Raw genomic sequence first — 21,186 nt, forward strand, 5'->3', positions numbered from 1 at the left:
TGTTTTAAAAATGTATTCTGAATATTAAAAAAATTAAAACTTTTTATTTGTTTTAAAAATGTATACTTATTCAGAAGTTATGCTTTTAATGTTTGAATTTTTATAAATAGTTCAAAATGCACCCCTTCTATAATTTTTTTTAAAAAATAAAATTTAAGTTATGGTGACCTAAAACAAGATTTCTTAGAAATATATCGTTGCAAAAAAAAAAAACAAGTTTATAAATTAGAAATGAAATAAAAATAAAAATCATAGGTTTGTAACTAGTTACTTATCCTACAATTTAATTTGTAATTTAAATTTTAAATTAGATGAAAATAATTTATTTTGAGAATGTAAATTTTAATTCTCTAAGTGCATATTTAAAAAATATAAAAGTAAAATAATTGATTAGTACCCAAAATTTAACTTTGTCAAAAGAAAAATTTACCAAAAGTAAATTAGGAAAAACCTACGTTTTATCTTATTATTTATAGTAAATTATTTTATTTAAAAAGGAAGTATATAAAGTCATGAATCGAGTCTACGATTTCAATGCCTTGTTATGTAGCCGATCTACTACAACACACTTTAGGACTTAACTACCATACTTGTGACAATAGTTTTCTTTCCAACCTAATTTTCACATTATTTTCTAAAATAACATTATTTTTTTTAAAAAAATTCCTTAATCCCAATAAACCCTAGCCAATTGTATTTCCCATGACTATTTCTTAAACCCTCCATCCTCCCCTCCCGTCTAAAACCTCCTCAGCCGTGCTGCTGAGTGCCGTTGCCGCCGTCTTTCTCGATTTTCCTTATCCGCCGGATATTTCTTCCTTGTTTTGGTCTCAGGTATTCTCACTGTTCGTAACTTTTCCCTACAAAATTCTGTCTTGGATCTCTCTATTTCTAATTGTTGTTCTTATTCCCTTCGAAGCAAGTTTCTTAAAGTCTTAATTGACCCTTATCTGTCGGATTTTGCTCCCACCGCCTTATTTAAAGTTACAGCCGACCCACTGACTAAATAACTGTGCGCACACTGAATCGGAAGTTGACAATGTCCGGCAAAGATAAGAATTTGCATATTATGATGACGGAGTCGGAATCCGAACAAGAAGATGTTGGAAAAGAAGGCATTGAGTGGATAATGAATCTTCCAGACGTGCCCATGAAGCTCCCACCACATGTTGAATTGCAGAGAACTCGAGTCGAATGCAAAGGCGATGCTCCCATTCATGTACTCTTCGTTTCCATTTCCCATTATTTGGTTATTCAAATTCTAAGAATGGGAAATATCCTTTTTAGCATGTTTACTGTAGTTTTATGTTTAATGTGAGTTTATTAAATTACGTTTCATGCTTCTGGAGGGAAGTGAATTTAATGGAATCTGTTTACTTTACTTGATTTTTATTCATAGTACGTGTACTTACTATTTCTCATGTTGTAATTAGCTTACTTTAGTTTTCTTCTCATGGTCCTTGTGGAAAACGTGGACTTCTGTAGACAGATACCATACAGTATTCTGGAGCATTTGCTTCCATGGGCTTTGATAACAGTTTACGTCTGGATAATTTTCGCAACAACTTTAAAATTGAAGTTATTAATCTGAAAGGGGATGACATTGAGTTTGACATGATTGGCATTGATCCAGCACTTGCTAATGCATTTCGAAGAATCCTGATAGCCGAGGTAGGTAATCTAGCAGAATGAATTGAAACTATAATAATTGATTATTTTAGTGAGACTTCACTGAGTTCTTGGTGTTTACTTCCTTGCCATTACTTCTGGTGTTGTTATGTGTGCCCAATATACAAAAATGCTTGAGATTTTGCCCAAGCTGCAAGCTCTTAGCTTTCTTTGCTTCACATAGAGCTTGTGCTTCGTAGGGAAAAAATGTATGCTTTCAATGTCAATGTAAGAATGTTTGGAGTCTTTATGGCTTATGCAATGGTTATAAGAATTACGATGGTTGTTTTCTATTGTTCAAAAATTGGAAGTTTGTTCATGTATTAAAAGCTAATAAAATGGGGATATTGATGGTTATGGCTTTGGTTGTTTTAGAGTTTTTCTTGTCAGACATGGCCCAGGGTGCCCATACTTTGGTTAAAATGAAAAAGAAATCTGTTGTAATTGCCTATTATTTCTTTTTCTACTATGGCTTAAAGAAACACTACTGACGTGACAAACACATTAGGAATAAAGACAACCCCTGTTAACTATAATGCTGATTATATTGAGAATGTCTTTCAGAATCTTTAGATGTGAAAACTGACAGTTCAAACTTTTTTTTCTTGAACATTAGAAATATCGATTCTCAGTTGTTTACGTAGAGGGTGAGACTGAGAGTGAGTAGATATGACTCTCATACATTTGTTTGGAGTGCAAGCAGTGGTAGATCCAAAAGTTTTGTTGACGGGGGAGTTTTAGTTTAGTAAAAATAATCCGAAAAAAATGTAAGGAATGGAGCTTGAATCAGGGTCTAGAGGGGGCCGGGTGATAGTTTTATCATTGGACTAGCTACTAGAATTGGTATAATTATAGTTTTCTATATATATTATAAATAGCATAAAATTGACGGAGGGCTCAAGGCCCCTTTGGGCCTATATTAAATCCACCGGTGGGTGCAAGTGGGTGGCCCAAGAGGCCTTTGCAAAATCTTCTGTGAAGCTATCCCCTTTGTTTTCCATTATTCTCTCAGTTTATCACTTACTTTGATGGTGAAGGTTTGAAGGTTTATTTTTGGGAGGATTGCTAAAGGGATTTGAACCTCTTTGTGCTTTGTTTTGGAGGTAATATATATAGTCTTTCAAATAAGAGGTTGCATTATGTGGCCTTAGTGTTGCTTTCAATAGACCCTTCTTCTTCGATTTCTGTAGGGTTCTAGTGTCCTTAGCATGATAGGGGTACAATGAAATTAGCTGATCTTTTTTCTCTTCTTTGAAACCAGTGTGTCATTCCAAGGAGAAGTATTGAAAGCAATTAACAACAACCCGAGACTTACGTGGACACCCGAGAACCGAGAGAAAAACCACGATACTTTAGTTTTTATTATTTTTCTTATGAACAAAATACAATAGGTACAAAGGGAGAATAAATAGAGTACAATAGGAATAAGAAAGGAAAAGATCTAGGAAATATTTAGGAAATAAAATCTTATATTTTATTCTTTCCAAAAGTACTCTAGGGTAAAGCCTTACTAATTCTAACACTCCCTCTCAAGTTGGGAGGTAAATATCAATGAGTCCCAACTTGCTAACGCAAAGGTCGAAGTGTGGTCTGAGAAGCCCCTTGGTAAGAACATCAGCAATCTGTTGGCTTGAAGGAATGTACGGAATGCATATGCTTCCACTGTCAAGTCTTTCTTTGATGAAATGCCGATCAATCTCAACATGTTTAGTTCTATCATGTTGAACTGGGTTGTTAGCAATACTAATAGCGACTTTATTATCACAAAAAAGCTTCAATGGTGTCTCACATTCCTGATGAAGATCAGACAAGACTTTATGGAGCCAAATTTCCTCACATATTCCCAGACTCATAGCGCTGTATTCAGCCTTAGCACTGCTCCTGGTCACAACACTTTGCTTCTTACTCCTCCAAGTTACAAGATTGCCCCAAACAAAGGTACAATAACCGGAGGTAGACTTTCTATCAATAACAGATTCTGCCCAATCTGAGTCAGTATATGCCTCAATGGTTTTTCTATTTGTTTTTCTAAACATCAACCCTTACCAGCTGTATTTTTCAAGTATCTCAGGATTCTGTTAACAGCTTCCATATGTTTCTCATAGGGAGCCTGCATAAACTGGCTGACAACACTCATAGCAAAGGAAATATCAGGACGAGTATGGGATAAGTAAATTAATTTACCTAGAAGGCGCTGATATTGTTCTTTATCAACTGGAACTTGATCATCAGAGTTTCCTAGTTTACAGTTGAATTCAATAGGAGTATCAGCAGGATGACATCCCAACATACCGGTCTCGGTTAGCAAATCAAGGGTGTATTTTCTCTGAGACACGAAAATACCTTCTTTTGATCTAGCCACTTCCATTCCAAGGAAATATTTCAGATTTCCCAAATCTTTGATTTCAAATTCATCAACCATTCTCTGCTTTAGTTGACTGATTTCTGTTTGATCATCTCCAGTCAAAACAATGTCATCCACCTACACTATTAGAATAGCAATCTTTTCTGTCTTGGAAGCCTTTGTAAATAAAGTATGGTCAGAGTGCCCTTGACTGTACCCTTGGGACTTGACAAAGGTAGTGATCTGTCAAACCATGCTCTCGGAGACTGTTTCAAACCATATAGAGATTTTTGGAGTTTACACACCTGCGGACTAAATTGGGCTTCAAATCCTGGTGGGGGGGGCTCATGTAGACTTCCTCCACAAGGTCTCCATTCAAAAAAGCATTCTTAACATCCAGCTGGTATAGAGGCCAATCTTTGTTCACAGCAACAGATAGCAGGACTCTAACAGTATTTAATTTAGCAACTGGAGAAAAAGTTTCTGAATAGTCAATTCCATAGGTTTGAGTGAATCCCTTTGCCACTAACCTTGCCTTTGTCTATCAAGCGTACCATCTGCTTTGTATTTGAGAGAGAATACCCATTTGCATCCTACAGTTTTATGTCCCTTGGGTAAAGCACAGATCTCCCAAGTTCTATTCTTTTCGAGAGCCTTCATCTCTTCCATAACAGCATTCTTCCATTCAGGACACTCTAGAGCAGTGTAGATATTTTTCGGTATTATGGTAGAGTTAAGGCTTGTTGTAAACGCTCTAAACTGTGGAGAGAGATTATCATAGGAAACATAGTTGCAAATGGGATGTTTAGTGCATGATCTGGTACCTTTTATCAATGCAATTGGAATGTCAAGAGAGGGATCATACTCATCAAGTTTCCTTGTATGACCCTGTTCAGCTTCATCGTTACTGGTTTCTATTCTAACCTCAGTCTCATCATCACGGTTCTTTTCTTCCATATTTTCAAGAACAACAACATCAGACTTATCATTCTCACTCATTGTATTATTAGTACTAGGGTTTTCCATACCTTGGTCTCGAGGAGGTTCGAAATCTTGGACTGGAGCCGACGGTTGACTAGTAGGGGACCCAACTTCCTTTCTGAGATTCCTCCTATAATATGTTTTCCAGGGAACTTGGTTTGTGGGTAAGATTATGGGATGAGGATCAATGTCAGACACGGTAATAGGAGTAGGTTCAACAAATTCAAAGATGCTGTTAGACTCTTCACTCACATTCTTCCCCTGAAGATGGCTAACGGGAAAGTAGGGTCGGTTTTCACAGAAAGTAACGTCCATAGTGACAAAGTATTTCCTAGACGGCGGGTGAAAACATTTATAACCGCGGTGGTGAAGGGGATACCCAACAAACACACAGGCCTGAGCCCGAGGGGTAAATTTGGTCTGATTAGGGCCGAAATTATGGACATAGGCGGTGCACCCAAACACACGAAGAGGAACCTCAGAAACAAGACGAGTAGAGGGGTAAGACTCCTTAAGACAATCTAAAGGAGTCTGAAGGTGGAGGATACGAGAAGGCATTCTATTGATTAAGTGAGCGGCTGTAAGAATAGCATCTCCCCACAGGTATGATGGAAGGGAAGTGGAAAGCATAAGTGAACGGGCTACTTCCACAAGGTGTCGGTTTTTTCGTTCGGCCACTCCATTTTGTTAAGGAGTGTAGGCACATGAGGTTTGGTGAACAATCCCCTTGGAGGCTAGAAATTCACTAAGGTTATGGTTTTGGAATTCCCGACCATTATCACTTCAAAGAATTGCAATTTTTGTATGAAATTGTGTTTTGATAGTATGATAGAAGTTTTGGAAAATGGATGGAACCTCGGATTTATCTGTGATAAGGTAGACCCAGGTAGGACGGGTATGGTCATCAATGAAAGTTACAAACCACCGCTTTCCCGAGGAGGTGGTGACCTTGGAAGGACCCCAAACGTCACTATGGATGAGGTTAAACGGTTGTGTAGGTTTATATGGTTGTGAGGGAAAAGAGACTCGATGTTGTTTAGCCCGGATACACACATCACAAGATAGAGAAGAGACATCAAGTTTAGAAAAAAGGTGGGGAAATAAATATCGCATATATGTAAAGTTTGGGTGGCCCAGTTGAAAATGCCACAACATACAGTCTTGTTCAGAAGTGCTAAAGTAGGATGACAGTAAACTAACCCTAGACAAACTACTACATGAGGTATCATCATCAAGGATGTAAAGTTCCCTGCTATGCCGGGCAGTGCCAATCGTCCTCTCCGAGCTCATGTCCTGAAAATAAACCGATTCAGGTAAGAAGATAGCTTTACAATGCAACTCACGAGTGATCTTGCTTATAGATAACAAATTGTAAGACAGTTTAGGGACATGTAAAACATTATGGAGAGCAAAACCGTCAAAGGGAACTATTTGTCTTTGCCAGCGATCGGAGCTAGAGAGCCATCGGCTATTCGGATTTTTTCATTACCGGCACACGGGGCATATGAGATAAAGTGTTTCGAAGAACCTGTCAAGTGATCTGTAGCCCCCGAGTCTAAGGTCCAGGGATTCTTTCTATCAACGCTAATAAGCCCAAGGGACTGAGGCATACCTGACTAAGCAATGACACCCAGAGTCGGAGTCTTGGTCTGGCTCGCAGTAGGATCAGTTGATTGAGAAGTGCTAGCAGGTGTAGTCTCACTAATGTAGGCACGTTTTGAGTTCTGTTTCTCATTGGAGGACCGTTTCTTACCTCCTGGGGGACGACCGTGGAGTTTCCAACACTGATCCTTGGTGTGCCATTGTTTCTTGCAGTGCTCACACACAGGAATTGACTTCCCATTATTCTTGTCACTATCATGATTTGAGGACCGAGCGCTAAAGGCAGCGGAGTCAATGGTAGGGGTAGTCAATACACCCATGACATTAGTGCGATCCTCTTCCAGGCGGACTTCAAAACAAACTTCCATTAGGGAGGGAAGAGGTCTTTGTCCGAGTATACGACCACAAACATTATCAAATTTGGGATTAAGTCCTGCAAGGAAGTCATAAACACGGTCAGCCTCTTCAAGTTTAGCATATTGTGTACTGTCATTTGGTGTGTCCCAAACTGTCTCTCTGCACAAATCCATCTCTTGCCAGAGGAGAGAGAGCTTGTTAAAATTGGTAGTTACGTCCAGGGTCCCTTGTTTGCAATTATGGACCTGTTTTCGCAGTGTATATAACCGAGAGGCATTCTGTCGTTTCGAGTAAAGGGTCTGAGTTGTATCCCACAAATCTTTTGCTGGCATATAGTAGAGGCTTGTCGATCTGTGGTTCCATTCTATTAATCAGCATAGACCGAATAAGTGAGTCCTCTCTTTTCCAGAGTCGTTCCAAGGCGTCTCCTGGTGAAGGACGTATAGTCTCTCCAGTTAAGAAGCCGAACTGGTGTCGACCTTCGAGGAACATCTTTATTGATTGGGACCAAGAAAAATAATTTTGACCATTTAATTTTTCACCTGAAAAATTCCCCAAAGAGCCAGTTATATAATTTGACTGTAAATTAGGGAACGAAGTTACCGGGTTCTTGGAATACATCGGCAACTCGGTTGGTTTGGAATGCGTCGAAGATTTGCCCGCTTCAATGTCCGATCTGTTCAGGGGTTGATCAATTCCGTTACCCGAAAACAGCGGTTGCTGTAAAGAGTCAACGTACAGCTGCTGCTGCTTATTGTACTGATTTGACAGATTTACGGTTGTGGGTTGCTGTCCGGAGCTCATAGGCGGCGCGTGAGGATGTGGATGGCCGGAAGGGTTTGACGATTGGACATCCGACAGCGCGTAGAAGGGAACGGGATGGGTGGTGACGTGAAACGGCGGCAGCGTGTGGGCCCACGCGTCGGACACGAGCGGCGCGTGAATCATCTTCTGGTCAGACGGCGGCGCGTACGGCTGCGGAACCACTCCCGTTGGATAGATCGGCGGTTTCTGTAGGTTCTGGAGCAGTTTCTCCATGGCGACGGCGACGACGGCGGCGATTCCGGCGGCAGTGACGGGTTCAGTTTCGATCTGGGTTTCTCCTAGGTTATTTTCTAGGGTTTCGTTATTGCTTTGCTCAGATACCATATTGAAAGCAATTAACAACAACCCGAGACTTACGTGGAAACTCGAGAACCGGGAGAAAAACCACGATACTTTAGTTTTTATTATTTTTCTTATGAAAAAAATACAATAGGTACAAAGGGAGAATAAATAGAGTACAATAGGAATAAGAAAGGAAAAGATCTAGGAAATATTTAGGAAATAAAATATTATATTTTATTCTTTCCAAAAGTACTCTAGGGCAAAGCCCTACTAATTCTAACAAGAAGAAATGTTATTATTTGGTCCTCCAATCCCTATAGGGGTTTTTTTGGCATTATAATATATTCTCCCCTTCTCCACTTCTGGTTGCCTCTCTTTTCTCTCTTCCTATGTTTTGTTCATGCAACCGTCAACAGTGCACTCTCTAAGGTACAAGGAAGACCTTTTCTTTTGTTTTGGGATTTTCAGTTTACTCATCACCTTCGACTTGTTGGTTGAGTGTGTTGAGTGTCTGTTTGGTTTGGAATAGAGATGGCACCCTGGTGGAGGAGGTGCTTTCACGCTTTCCATTCAAGGAGCAGGGTAAAGTTTTTTAGCACTTTTACTTTTTTGATGTTTTGTGGGGCTTTTGGTGAGATGAACAATAGAATTTGTACATAGGTGAAGAGATAGGTGAGAGGAAGTTCGGGAGGTGGCTAGGTGTAATGCTTCTTTATGGGCGTCGATCACTAGGCATTTCTGTAATAGCCTAGTCTCGTTCTTTTGAATTGAGTCCTTTTCTACACCAAGGTCAAACTCCCATGTTTTGTCGTTTCTTGTCTTTTTTGTGTACGGTGTTCTTTGTATATTCTTTCATTGCCTTGGTTAAGGATGGTTAAAAATGGTTTTAATGTATGCCATTTGTTTGTATTTTCCTATATTTGTTTTTTTTATTGCATCATTTACATTGTTGCGATAGTTGATTTTGGTTTGATCTGTATTTTTATGTAGGTTCCTACTATGGCTATTGAAAAAGTTCTTTTTGCAAACAATACATCAATAGTCCAAGATGAAGTGCTTGCCCATAGGTTAGGTCTCATTCCGATTCGTGTTGATCCAAGGCTTTTCAAGTACTCAGGTATTTCGGTGTGTATATATGTAAATTTAATGTGCTTATGCATATTGATGCTGAAAACTTCTAAATGCTTCTTGTCAAATACTTCAAATTTGACTATCATCGTTGAACTTTTCAAGGATTTGGACTAATGATTTTGGTTTAAAATTAGATAAAGACGCACCAAATGAGAATAATACCATTGTTTTTAGGCTCCATGCTCGCTGTGAACGAGGAAAACCACGTCTTACAGGTATTTTTCTTGTTTCTTTTGGAGTTCATCCTCTATTCACAACTTTTCTTAATTATCAACTGTTCACAACAATTTTCTTTTCTCACTACTAATGATGAATGTATAATTTGTGGTTCAGTGAAATCAGAAGCATTGACTTGGTTGCCAAATGGTAGTGAATTTCCCTTGGTGTCTGACAAATCAATTCCAAACTCAAAACCCCAAACCTATACTTCTTTTAGTTGCAGCCAAGACAAACTGCCAGAATTTTCCAAAAATTCAATTGGTCCAAAGGACAGTGATATTATACTTGCTAGACTTGGCCCTGGTCAGGTAACTGAACCCTAGAATTTATTTCTTATCTGTTGAAAAATAGGGAAGAAGTGTTCATAGGTAGATAGATGTATGCTTCAAATAACATGTTTGAATTTGAAATGGTTCTTGTGCTTGTAGTAAAATTGTTGCTATTACATATGAATAGGTTTTTTACTTTATATTATTTTTATAAGAAACAAATTTCATTGATGTATTAAGTTTACAAAAGAAGTAATAATTTTACTTTGGATAATAATTAGTCCAAATCGCTTAACGGTAGAGTGTGAATAGTTGCTGGCCAAATATTTTCTAGGTCTGCCAAAAGGCTCTTTGAAGGAAAAGAGTATATTGTAATCAACCTCCAATCACACTGGTCTCTTAAATGTGTCAAGTGGGCATTGTTTAGTGGGTATTTTCTAGGTCATTCCTTCAATTCCTCATTAGATTGATTTCGTCTAAAAAACATATAGGAATTTGACATATATAATTTTTAACTGGAGTTGCTATCACTTCCCAAATAATAAAGTTCTTTTCTATAGATACTTTTATGCTATTGTTCATAGAGTTGTCTCTTGGTGCAAATGCTCCCCCCTTGTCCATCATTATAGCCATTCTTCCCTTCTCTCCTATGAGGGAGGTGACAGGTCTTTAGTAAATATTTTGTTTGGGGGTTTTCCCCTTTGTAATTTCGTACCTCCAACATTGTTTCTTATCCCAGAAAAGATCACTTTAAATGTTGTACTTGTGCTATAAGATTAGTTATTTATACTACAAGTTCCTCTGAAAGCAGTGCTTATGCTATATGGCTAATTGTCTCAGTTCTTAATGGGATATTGTTGCTCGGTAGTTAGTAAGTTTCTTAACTTTTGCTTCGAATATTTATAGGAAATTGAGCTTGAAGCTCATGCTGTTAAAGGTATGGGTAAAACACACGCTAAGTGGTCCCCTGTGGCCACTGCTTGGTACAGGATGCTTCCTGAGGTGAGTAAATATGTTATAATGTGTTACTCAAGGATGCATTGGTATATTGAACTGATGAAACTTATAATATTAGGTTCTACTCCTGGAAGAAATAGAGGATGAGCTAGCTGAAGAACTAAAAAGGAAATGTCCTGTTAATGTATTTGACATTGAAGACATAGCTGGTTAGTATCCTTCTTACATTTGCTATTAATTATGTTCGTACTTGGAAGATTATGATGTTGATGATTGGGAGATGGGAAGGTTTCCTTGAGAGTAGAGTTCTTGTGATGTATATAACTAATTTTTCTACTTTTGGGAGTCTTGTCTATATACTTCATGGAGTTTTAAGCCTCGTAACCTTTCAAACATCAACTATATGTTACCTAATAAAAGCATAGAAGGGGTTATCTCTAGTGTTTTAAAAGGCGCGTTGAGGCGCGCGCCTAGGCGCAAGGCGCACACCTTGCGCTTATTTGTGGAGAGGCAAGGTGCAGATGAAGAGGCGCGCGCCTTCCTCCAGGCGCAGTAGGCGCAAAAGCCCCAAAGGCGCGGGCTTTATTATTTGGGCTAGGCTGTAATTAAAAAAAAAAAAACTATTATACCTATTACGTGTTTTACATATGGCTATAAGTCCAACGAAGAAGATACCGATGGCTATAAGTCCAACGAAGGAGTGAACGAAGATGAGGATCAATTTAGTGATGATGAGTTTGATCTTTAGGAATGAACTTTTATTTTGATTGTTGTTGAATTCTGACTAGTTTTCTATTGTGTTTTGTTTTTTGGGTAGAAAACTAATATTATAATATTTTATACATTAGAGTTAATTCTCATTTCCAAATTGGTTATTTACTTATATTTTATACATTGTTGTTCCTTTCAATTTTGTATGTATATATATATAATATATATATATATATATATATAGTGCGCCTCATGAAAAAAAGCCCGCACCTTTTTGTGCGCCTTGCGCCTAGGCCCCAGAGGACCATTGCGCCTTAGTGCGTCTTGAGCTTTTAAAAACACTGATCTCTACCTATTGCCTCTAGGATGTTCTTTGGTTATTTAATAACGTTTTTGTTTTTTACCGTTGGAGTCAGTGGGCTTGACCCATAGGAAATTTTTGGGAGATTTGCCCTAAAAATCTATCTTTTTTTATTTCATTGTATTATTCTATTTATTCCTCCTCCGATATCTATTGTATTTATTAGAAAATAATAAGAACAATATATCAGAAAATAATAAGAACAATATATCATGGTTTTTCTTACTGTTTCCATGTTACTCGGTTGTTTATCACTTTTAATATGGTACCAGAGCAAGGTAAAGATGATACCCTAGACACTATTATCAAAGAAACCAAAAAAGAGACAGAAGAGACAGCTGTCGTCGTTGCCGCTACTGAGATTGCCGCAGTTGTGGACGTCGCCGTTGCCGCTGCCATGGAAAAGTTGCTCCACCAGCTTCATAAGATGCCAACAGTCTCAATGGGCCTACCCTCGGAGACATCCGTGCAACCTAGTGGTCAGAATTTGCCTCACGCACCATCACTGTCAGGTGCGTGGGCCCACTCGCCAATGTCCAATCATCTCACCGCCCAGCCTATTTTCTTTCACGTATCATCCCTTGTCCAGCCGCACCTCCATGCGCCATCACTACCCTTCGGTTACGAACAACCATCAATTTCGTCAATCCACACGCCGCTGTCGTTTGATCCTTTACAGCAACCATACTTCCATTGTACCAGGATTAACCAAATTTGTAACAGATCGAGGGTTGAAGTTGGTGAGTCTTCGACGCATTCCAAACCAATCGACCTGTCGATGTATTCCAAAAGCCCGATAACTTCGTTCCCTAACTTGTCCTCTAATTATATAACAAGTTCTATGACAACATCTACAACTGTCTTTCTAGGAGAGAAGCTAAATGGCCAAAATTATTTCTCCTGGTCTCAATCGATCAAAATGTTCCTCGAGGGACGTCAACAATTCGGGTTTTTGACGGGGGAGATTCTCCGTCCTTCACTTGGTGATGCTCAGGAACGCTTCTGGAGAGTAGAGGACTCATTTGTTCGGTTCATGTTGATTAGCAGTATGGAGCCACAAATAGGCAAACCCCTACTTTATGCAGCAACTTCGAAGGATCTATGGGACACTACTCAGAAACTATATTCAAAACATCAGAATGCTTTTCATTTGTATACTTTGAGAAAACAAGTCCATGAGTGCAAGCAAGGAACATTGGACGTAACCTCCTACTTCAACAAACTCTTTACTGTGGCAAGAGATAGATTTATGCAGAGAGATAGTATGGGATAAACCTAATGATGGCTTACAGTATGCTAGGCTTAAAGAAGTTGATCGGGTTTATGACTTTCTTGCAGGCCTCAATCCCAAGTACGACATTGTTTGTAGTCGTATTCTTAGCCAGGGACCTCTTTCCTCCCTAATGAAAGTGTGTCATGAGGTCCGTCTTGAAGAAGACCGTACAAATGTCATGAGTATACTGACTACCCTTACCACTAACTCCCCTGCCTTTGGTGCTCGATCCTCGACCCATGATAAGGAGAAGAATAGTGGGAAACAAATTCCTATATGTGAGCACTGCAAGAAACAGTGGCACACCAAGGATTAATGTTGGGAACTCCACGGTCGTCCCTCAAGAGGTAACAAACGGTCCTCTAACGAGAAATAAAACTCAGGGCGTGCCTACATTAGTGAAACTGCCACTGCCAGTGCTAGTACGTCTCAGTTCATTGGTTCTATTGCAAGCTAGACCAACGCTCCTACTTTAAGTGCCATTGTTCAGTCAAGTATGCTTCAGTCCCTTGGCCTTATTAGTGTTGATAGGAATAACCCTTAGATTTTAGACTCGGGGGCTACGATTACTTGACAGGTTCCTCGGCTCACTTTGTCTCTTATACTCCCTGTGTCGGTAATGAGAAAATCCATATAGCCAATGGCTCTTCAGCCCCGATTGCTGGCGAAGGACAAATAGTTTCCTTTGACGAACTCTCTCTCCAGAATGTTTTGCATGTGCCTAAGCTTTCAAACCTGAATTTGTTTGTTTTCAGGATTTGAGCTTAGGGAGGATAATTGGCGCTGCCAGGCATAGCAGGGGACTTCACATCCTTGATGACGATACCTTCAATAGTAGTACCTCTAGGGCTAGTTTATCGTCTTTCTATTTTCGCACTTTTGAACATGATTGTATGTTGTGGCCTTTTCAGTTGGGCACTCGAACTTTAATTATGAAATATTTGTTTTCCCATCTATTTTTTTGAAATTGATTTCTCTCTATTCTGTCATGTGTGCATTCTAGGAAAACAACATCAAGTTTCATTTCCCTCACAACTCTATAAACCCACACAACCATTTACCCTTATCCATAGTGAAGTTTGGGATCTTTCTAAGTTCACCACCTCATCTGGGAAATGGTGGTTTGTAACTTTCATCGATGATCATACCCATTTTACCTGGGTCTTCCTTATCACAGATAAATATGAGGTTTTCTCTGTTTTCCAAAACTTCTATCATACCATTGAAATGCAATTCCATACAAAAGTTGCAATTGTTAAGAATTCAAAAACCATAACATTAGTGAGTTCCTTGCCTCCAAGGGATTGTTCACTAAAATTTGTGTGTCTACACTCCTCAACAAAATGGGGGGGGGGGGGATCTAAATGAGTGTTCACTCTCTCAAATATAAAGTAGATGGAACACTTGATAGACAGGAGACAAGGTTAGTTGCCAAGGGGTTTACTTAAACCTACGGTGTTGATTATACTTAAACCTACGGTGTTGATTATACTTAAACCTACGGTGTTGATTATTCAAAAACTTTTTCTCCTGTTGCTAAGTTTGAATATTGTTAAAGTCCTGTTATTCGTTGCTGTAAACAAAGATTTGTCTTTATACCAGTTGGATGTTAAGAAGGCTTTTTCAAGTGGAGGAAGTTTACATGAGCCTCCACTTGGATTTGAAGTAAATTTCAGAAATCCTTATATGGACTGAAACAGTCATCCAGAGCATGGTTTGACAGGTTCACTACCTCTGTCAAGTCCCAAGGGTATAGTCATGGGCATTCTGATCATACTTTGTTTACAAAGGTTTCCAAAACTGGGAAGATAGAAGTTCTGATAGTGTATGTTGATGACCATTTTATCTGGAGATGATCAAGCAGAGAATGAATGATGAATTTGAAATCAAGGATTTAGGAAATCTGAAATATTTCCTTGGAATGGAGGTGGCCAGATCTAAAGAAGGCATGTTAGGATGTCGTCCTCTTGATACTCCTATTGTATTCAACTGTAAACTAGGAAACTTTGGTGATCAAGTTCCAGTTGATAACGAATAATATTAGCGCCTTGCAGGTAAATTGATTTACTTATCTCATGCACGTCATGATATTTCCTTTACTGTGAGCGATGTTAACCAGTTTATGCACGTTCCTTATGAGGAACACATGATAGCTATCAACAAAATCCTGAGATACTTGAAAACGTCACTTGGTAAAGGGTTGTTTTCAGAAAGACAGACAGAAAAACTGTTGAGGCCTACACTGACTCGAACTGGACAATATTTGTTGTTGACAGGAAATCTACCTTCGGTTACTGCACCTTTGTATGGGGCAATTTGGTAACTTGGAGAAGCAAGAAGCAAAGTATCGTGGCCAGGAGAGTGCTAAGGTCAAATATCGGGCTATGAGTTTGGGGATATGTGAGGAAATTTGACTCTATAAAGTCTTATCATTCATCAGGAGTGTGAGACACTAACGAAGCTATTATGTGAGATTTGTCCTAAATATATTTCCTTTTTTATCTCATTGCATTACTTTATTTATTCCCTCTCTTGTACCTATTGTATTTATCAAAAAATAATAATAACAAAATTGAGAAGAAATTAAAGAGAATTCCACTCAAGGGGGACGGGGACGGATTCTGACCTCTTCCTTCCGCCGAATCATGATCTTCTGCATTGTGGGGTTTTTCTCTCAATACTTGGGTTTCCACATAACTCGGTGTTCTTGTCTTTATCACTTTTAATACTTACCGTTGGAAATTAGAGGCTGGTGGATTGTTTATGGCTTTATTGTACCCTACTTTTATTTCCTTTTTTGTTTGGGCTTATTATGACTATATATTCTTCTTTCTTGTATCCTTTTGGTCATTAGAAAATAATAAGAAAGGCTTCTATCATGATTTTTTCTTCCTGTATTAGGGTTTTTCACATATAACTTGTGCTTTTTCTTGTTTCTTCTTCTTCAATATGGTATTAAATTGGAGGAACGATGAAACCCTAGCCGTCATTGACAAAAATCAACCAATGGAAAAACTTATCATGGAACCCTTGACCATCGACGATAACCTCACCAACGCTATAGTCCCTACCGTTTTTCCTATCAGAGCTGCCATTGACCAATATCCCTTGCACTTCCTACTACCTCGTCCGTACAACTACCGTCTATATAGCGTCGTTGTTTGTTTAGCTGCAGCTGCCCAATAGCAGCTGATCGGCCTCCCCTTTCCATTGATCAATCTTTTGTCGTCAACAGCCCCCCACGGCACGACTGCCTTCCACCCGCTAGCAATCCCGCTAGATAAACTCCTTTTTCATAGCCGACGTCAGCCACACCTCCATCCGTATCAGACCTTGAACTTCTTCCATTTGGCTTCAACACTTATCTCGAGGTTGAAAGTGGTAAGTCTTTTGCTCACCATAAAGGCAAATCTCCTTCGGATGGTCAACGTGGTATCCTCTCAGCGATGGTTCAACAACTGGCAAATCTCTAATGAATTTTCAGCAACAAATAGTTGCTCTCGGAGTAGCTTTAGGTGCTTCCACCTCCACAATTTTGTTATTCTGTCAACCTCATTGATGTATTCGTGGAATCGAGTAACTTCCTTCCCTTCCATAGCTACAACAAATTATTATCTGGCTATGGGAAATTCTACGGGTGTAATTGGAGGGGAGAAATTGAATGACCAAAATTATTTCTCATGACCTTAATCTATTAAGATGACAGTTGGAGGGCATTACCAATTCAGGTATCTAATAGAAGAGGTAATGAGACCTTCAAGAGAGATTTTGGAAAGGGGAGACTCTTTTCTTCGATCTAGGTTGATTAAAAGTAGGGGTGATCATCGGTTGGTCAAGAGTCGGTTTTTTTGCAAAACCAAGCCCGAACAGACCGTAATCGGTTTAGTAAAGTGTCAAACCGACCTCGACATCGATGAGTAAGGGTCGGTCGGTCGGGTCAGTTTAGCACTTAAAAATCTTTTTGAAAATTCTCGATTTGAAACCTTTTGAAATTGACCATGACCGACTGACGTCGGTGTGGTCGGTCGGTTTGATTTTTTGGTCTATCATGTTCACCTCTAATTAACAGTATGAAACCTCAAATTGGGAATCCTTTGTTTAATGTTGCATATGGGAAACAATTAAGAAGTTTTACTAAAAAAGGAAAAATTATGGTTGCAGAGGTGGGTGGAGGTGTTTGATTGTAAGGTTGGCTTCTTCTCGTTGATCTTCGTTCCAAAGGGGTTGGGCTTCCTTTGGGGCACAAACCAATGGTTGTGATTTTTTTTACCCCATTTGTGAGAAAATTTGTTTAAGTTTGGCGGCTTGAAAGAAAGATTTTTTTTCTAAAGCTAGGAGATTAACTTTGATTAGATCGGTCTTGAATGGTATTTCGGACTATTATATGTCATTTTTTTGTGTCCCAAGTTCGGTTTGTAAAAGTTTGGAGAAGTACATGAGAGAAGTTTGGAGAAGTACATGAGAGATTTTCTCTGGGAGGGAGATGGTAGGGTGTCCAGAGTATAGGGGGTTAGAGATTGGCAATCTTCGAATTCATAATAGAGCGTTGTTGGCTAAGTGGTTCTAGTGCATTTCTCTTGAACTAGGCTCTTTACGACATAGGATCACTATGAGCAAGCATGGCGCCCATATCTATGACTAGACATCGAAAGTGGTTAAAGGCACACACTCAAATCCTTGGAAGGATGTTTCCTTTGAGTTTCTCACTTTCTCTCGGTTCATTTGTTGCTTAGTGGGGGATAGTAAGGATACGTACTTTTAGGAAGATCAATGAGTAAGGGGTGACTACCCTTTGCTCTTTATTTCCTCATCTCTATCATTTATCTTCATTAAAAACTAAATGTTTTTGGACTGTCTTGTTAGCTCAGAGAATCCTGCATCTTTTTCCTTTGGTTTTCGTCGTAATTTGACCAATAGGGTAGTGACGGTAGTGACCTCTTTTCTTTCTTTGCTTGAGGGGTGTAACGTTAGGGAGGGGAGTTAGGATATTTGGGTTTGGACTCCTAATCCTAGTTGGGTTTCATGTGTAAATCTTTTTTTTAGCCTTTTGCTTGATCCCTCCCCCCATACAGAGTCGGTTTTGATGTGGTATGAAGGACTAAGGTTCCTAAGAAAGTTAGGTTTTTTGTCTAGCAAGTCTTGCTTGGTCGTGTAGACACTATGGATAGGCTTGTCAGGAAGAGGACTTCGCTTGTCAACATGCTTTATTGGAAGGCGGAGGAAGGTTTTGATCATCTTTTCTGGGACTGTTATTATGCGAGGGCTGTGTGGAGCTCTTTCTTCCAAGAGTTCAGTGTGAATTTTGTTAGCTTTAGGAGCGTCAGAGCGACAATCGAGGAGTTCCTCCTCTATTCGCCTTCCAAATATAAAGGGGTTTTTTTATGGATGTATGGGATGTGTGCTATTGTTAGGGACATTTGGGGTGAGAGGAACGAGTGGGATTTTAGAGGTTGGGAGAGGGAGCTTAGCAAGATGTGGTCTTTGACTAGACTTCATTTTTCGTTTGGGCTTCGATTTCGAAGCACTTTTGGAATTATTCTATTGGTAGCATTTTACTTAGTTGGTCCTCCTTATGTTGGTTGGGTTGGTGGGCTGGTTTTTTTTTTTTTTTGTATGCCCTTGTATTCTTTTATTCTTTCTTTAAGAAAGCAATTTGGGTCATTAAAAAAAAAGGCAAAATGAGGCGCACATTTATACTTTGTGCAAGCAGGTCCACGAATGCAAGCAAGGGACAATGGATGTCGCTTCATATTTTAACAAGTTGTCCCTGATTTGGCAAGGATGGACCAGTGTCGAGAGATTGTCTGGAATTGCTCCTGGGGAGTGTCTAGTACTCCAAAATTGAGGAAATTGATCGTGTATATGATTTTCTTGTGGGTTTGAATTCCAAGTTTGGCTTAGTTTGTGGTCGTATACTAGATTAGAGTTCTATCCCTTGATTGATGGATGTATGTTTTGAGGTTTGGTTTGAGGAAGATTGCACAAGTGCAACAAACCTCGTGACTCTTTCTGGTATTGATTCTGCAGCCTTCAATGCGAAGTTCTCCAGTTCTAACAGTGAAAAGCCAAATGGAAGTCTGTTCTAGTGTGTGAACATTGCACGAAACTTGGGGAAAAGGAAGTCAGTTGTTGGAAGTTACATGATTGACGACCAAATGGTAAGAAAAGAAATGTGACAGAACGAAACGTGTGAAGATAGACATACATTTCATAAAGGAGAAACTTGACAATGACAGCATCTGCATTCTGTACATTCCTTATGATCAATGAATTGTTGATGTCCTCACCAAAAGGTTAGTGAAGCAGAGCTTTGACTATTTTGTTGACAAGTTGGGTCTAATTGACATCTGCACATCAACTTGAGGGGAAGTGTTGGAAATTAGGGGCTAGTGGAGTGTTTATAGCCCCAAGGATCTTAGTTTTAGTTTCCTTTTTGCTAGGACTTCTTATGACCTATATAAATTCTTCCTCTTGTACTCCTTTAATTATTATATAATAAGAAAGATTTCTATGGTAGTTTTTTCTCCCTTTTTAACATATACTTGTGCTTTCTCTTCTTCTTTGTTTCTTTTTCAATACTTATAAAAAAAAGTAATAGGAGAAGAGAGTTAGATTTTTTCCCCTATGTATATTACATCGCTTGCATTTCTGATCAATAAATGAAGAATTATTTGTTTTTTCTGATACTCAAAAGATGGATTCCAAGATGTATGCTGTTACTCTTTTTTTGCTGAGTTCAAATTGCATTTCTTTTTATGGACAATTTTTATTTTGTAGGTAAGAAAAGGGCAACCGTAGCACGCCCACGAGCTTGCACATTGTGTAGAGAATGCATAAGAGGAGATGCATGGGAGAAACGTGTCGCATTGCGTCGTGTGAAAGATCATTTCATTTGTAAGTAATGATTGGATTCTACATTTTTTAATATGCTTAAACTGCCTGAAACAAGTATTTTGGCCAAAACACTCTACTTGCTATGTTTTTGTTTTTTTTTTTTAACGAGAACCCTACTAGTATTTTCCTCCCATAGTGTACTTCAAGTGCCTTTTAACTTCTATAAAAAGAAAAAAAAAACTTAGAAATTACTTCTAAACATAATAACTCTAAGTAGGTAAGTATTTTTGTCGTGAAAAAGTCCTTTTAGTTGTGCCAAACATGCCACCAAATAAACCTGAACTTAGTTATCGTCATTTTCTCCCTATTATTACCATCCTTTTTAGTTCTAACATTTAGCAATTTGAATCTCTAGCCGTTAGGTCAAAGACATAATGATGTTAGCTGGCTCTTAGTTACGCTCAAGTCATATCTTATTGTTTAAAGAAAGTTACTTTTAGTTGAGATTAGTTTTATATTTTCTTTCATTTCCTATGCAGTTAAGATTGAATCAACAGGAGCTTTACCTCCCAATGTTCTCTTCACTGAAGCTGTAAAGATTTTGGAAGATAAGTGCGAACGTTTAATTGCCGAGCTGTCTTAATTCCTCTTAATCCTTAAGTCACAGACTATATTATTTTACTATATTTATAGGTCACCAATTTTTGTAACATATGAATGGATTATTAAGTTTTTGTTTTGAATTGACAGTGGAATAGCTTCTTCACCAATGGATTACCAAAGGTATCTCAAACAATTCATGTGTGTTTATTGTATAGTATTTGTAGATGACAATCTATTTTAATTGAAATTGAAAAAAAAAAAATTCTAACCTAAATTAATTTAAGTACAGATATAGGAAGAGAAACTTAAGACACAATTTGTCATTTGAACAATTTTTGTTTTCTTTGGAGCTTAACGTTGAAATTGTACTCTGGTGAAATGAGTATATGTATCTCTCAAGACTCTTTTAAGGTACTCTCTATTCTCTTCTCCTCTTTGCTTCACTAATTATTATTAATCTATTGGCCGATAAACTTCAATCAAATCGGATAATTATAATAGGTAGTGATTTTAAGAATAATAATTAAGAGAATAACAATATTTCAAAAGATTGCAAATATAACAAAGTTCATCAATGATATGCTTTTATTGCTGATAGATTTTTATGTTTTATTAGTGATAGACCAATATTTGTTATACGATTAATCGATAATAAGGCTTTTATCATTATAAGTTTAGCTATATTTACAATTTCTTAAAAATATTATTGGATATATTTCAATACTTTGAGTCTAATTGCCATATTTTTTGAATTATTCTTATAATATTT

General features: G+C 38.4%; 1 protein-coding gene across 5 annotated transcripts; it reads left to right on the top strand.

Annotated features, from left to right (window-relative positions):
- The first annotated feature begins 667 nt into the window (after positions 1–667).
- Positions 668–20,829, top strand: LOC103491032 (uncharacterized). Of its 5 annotated transcripts, none has more exons than XR_007821902.1 (11): positions 668–834; positions 985–1,219; positions 1,486–1,671; positions 9,050–9,176; positions 9,325–9,405; positions 9,524–9,717; positions 10,585–10,680; positions 10,754–10,844; positions 19,008–19,273; positions 19,758–19,874; positions 20,354–20,386. XR_007821902.1 is itself a non-coding variant. In XM_008450818.3 (10 exons), the coding sequence occupies exons 2-10, from the start codon at positions 1,040–1,042 to the stop codon at positions 20,455–20,457; spliced, it is 1,176 nt and encodes a 391-aa protein (XP_008449040.1). In that variant the 5' UTR covers positions 669–834; positions 985–1,039; the 3' UTR covers positions 20,458–20,610. The 5 variants fall into 5 exon arrangements, 3 of the variants coding, with proteins under 3 accessions (XP_008449040.1, XP_008449042.1, XP_008449041.1); XR_007821901.1 differs by lacking the exon at positions 19,008–19,273 and adding an exon at positions 20,707–20,829 and having other exon boundaries at positions 669–834; positions 20,354–20,597; XM_008450818.3 differs by lacking the exon at positions 19,008–19,273 and having other exon boundaries at positions 669–834; positions 20,354–20,610.
- Positions 20,830–21,186: the final 357 nt, after the last annotated feature.

This window comes from Cucumis melo, chromosome 6, assembly GCF_025177605.1.
Source record: "Cucumis melo cultivar AY chromosome 6, USDA_Cmelo_AY_1.0, whole genome shotgun sequence".
Taxonomy (NCBI): domain Eukaryota; kingdom Viridiplantae; phylum Streptophyta; class Magnoliopsida; order Cucurbitales; family Cucurbitaceae; genus Cucumis; species Cucumis melo.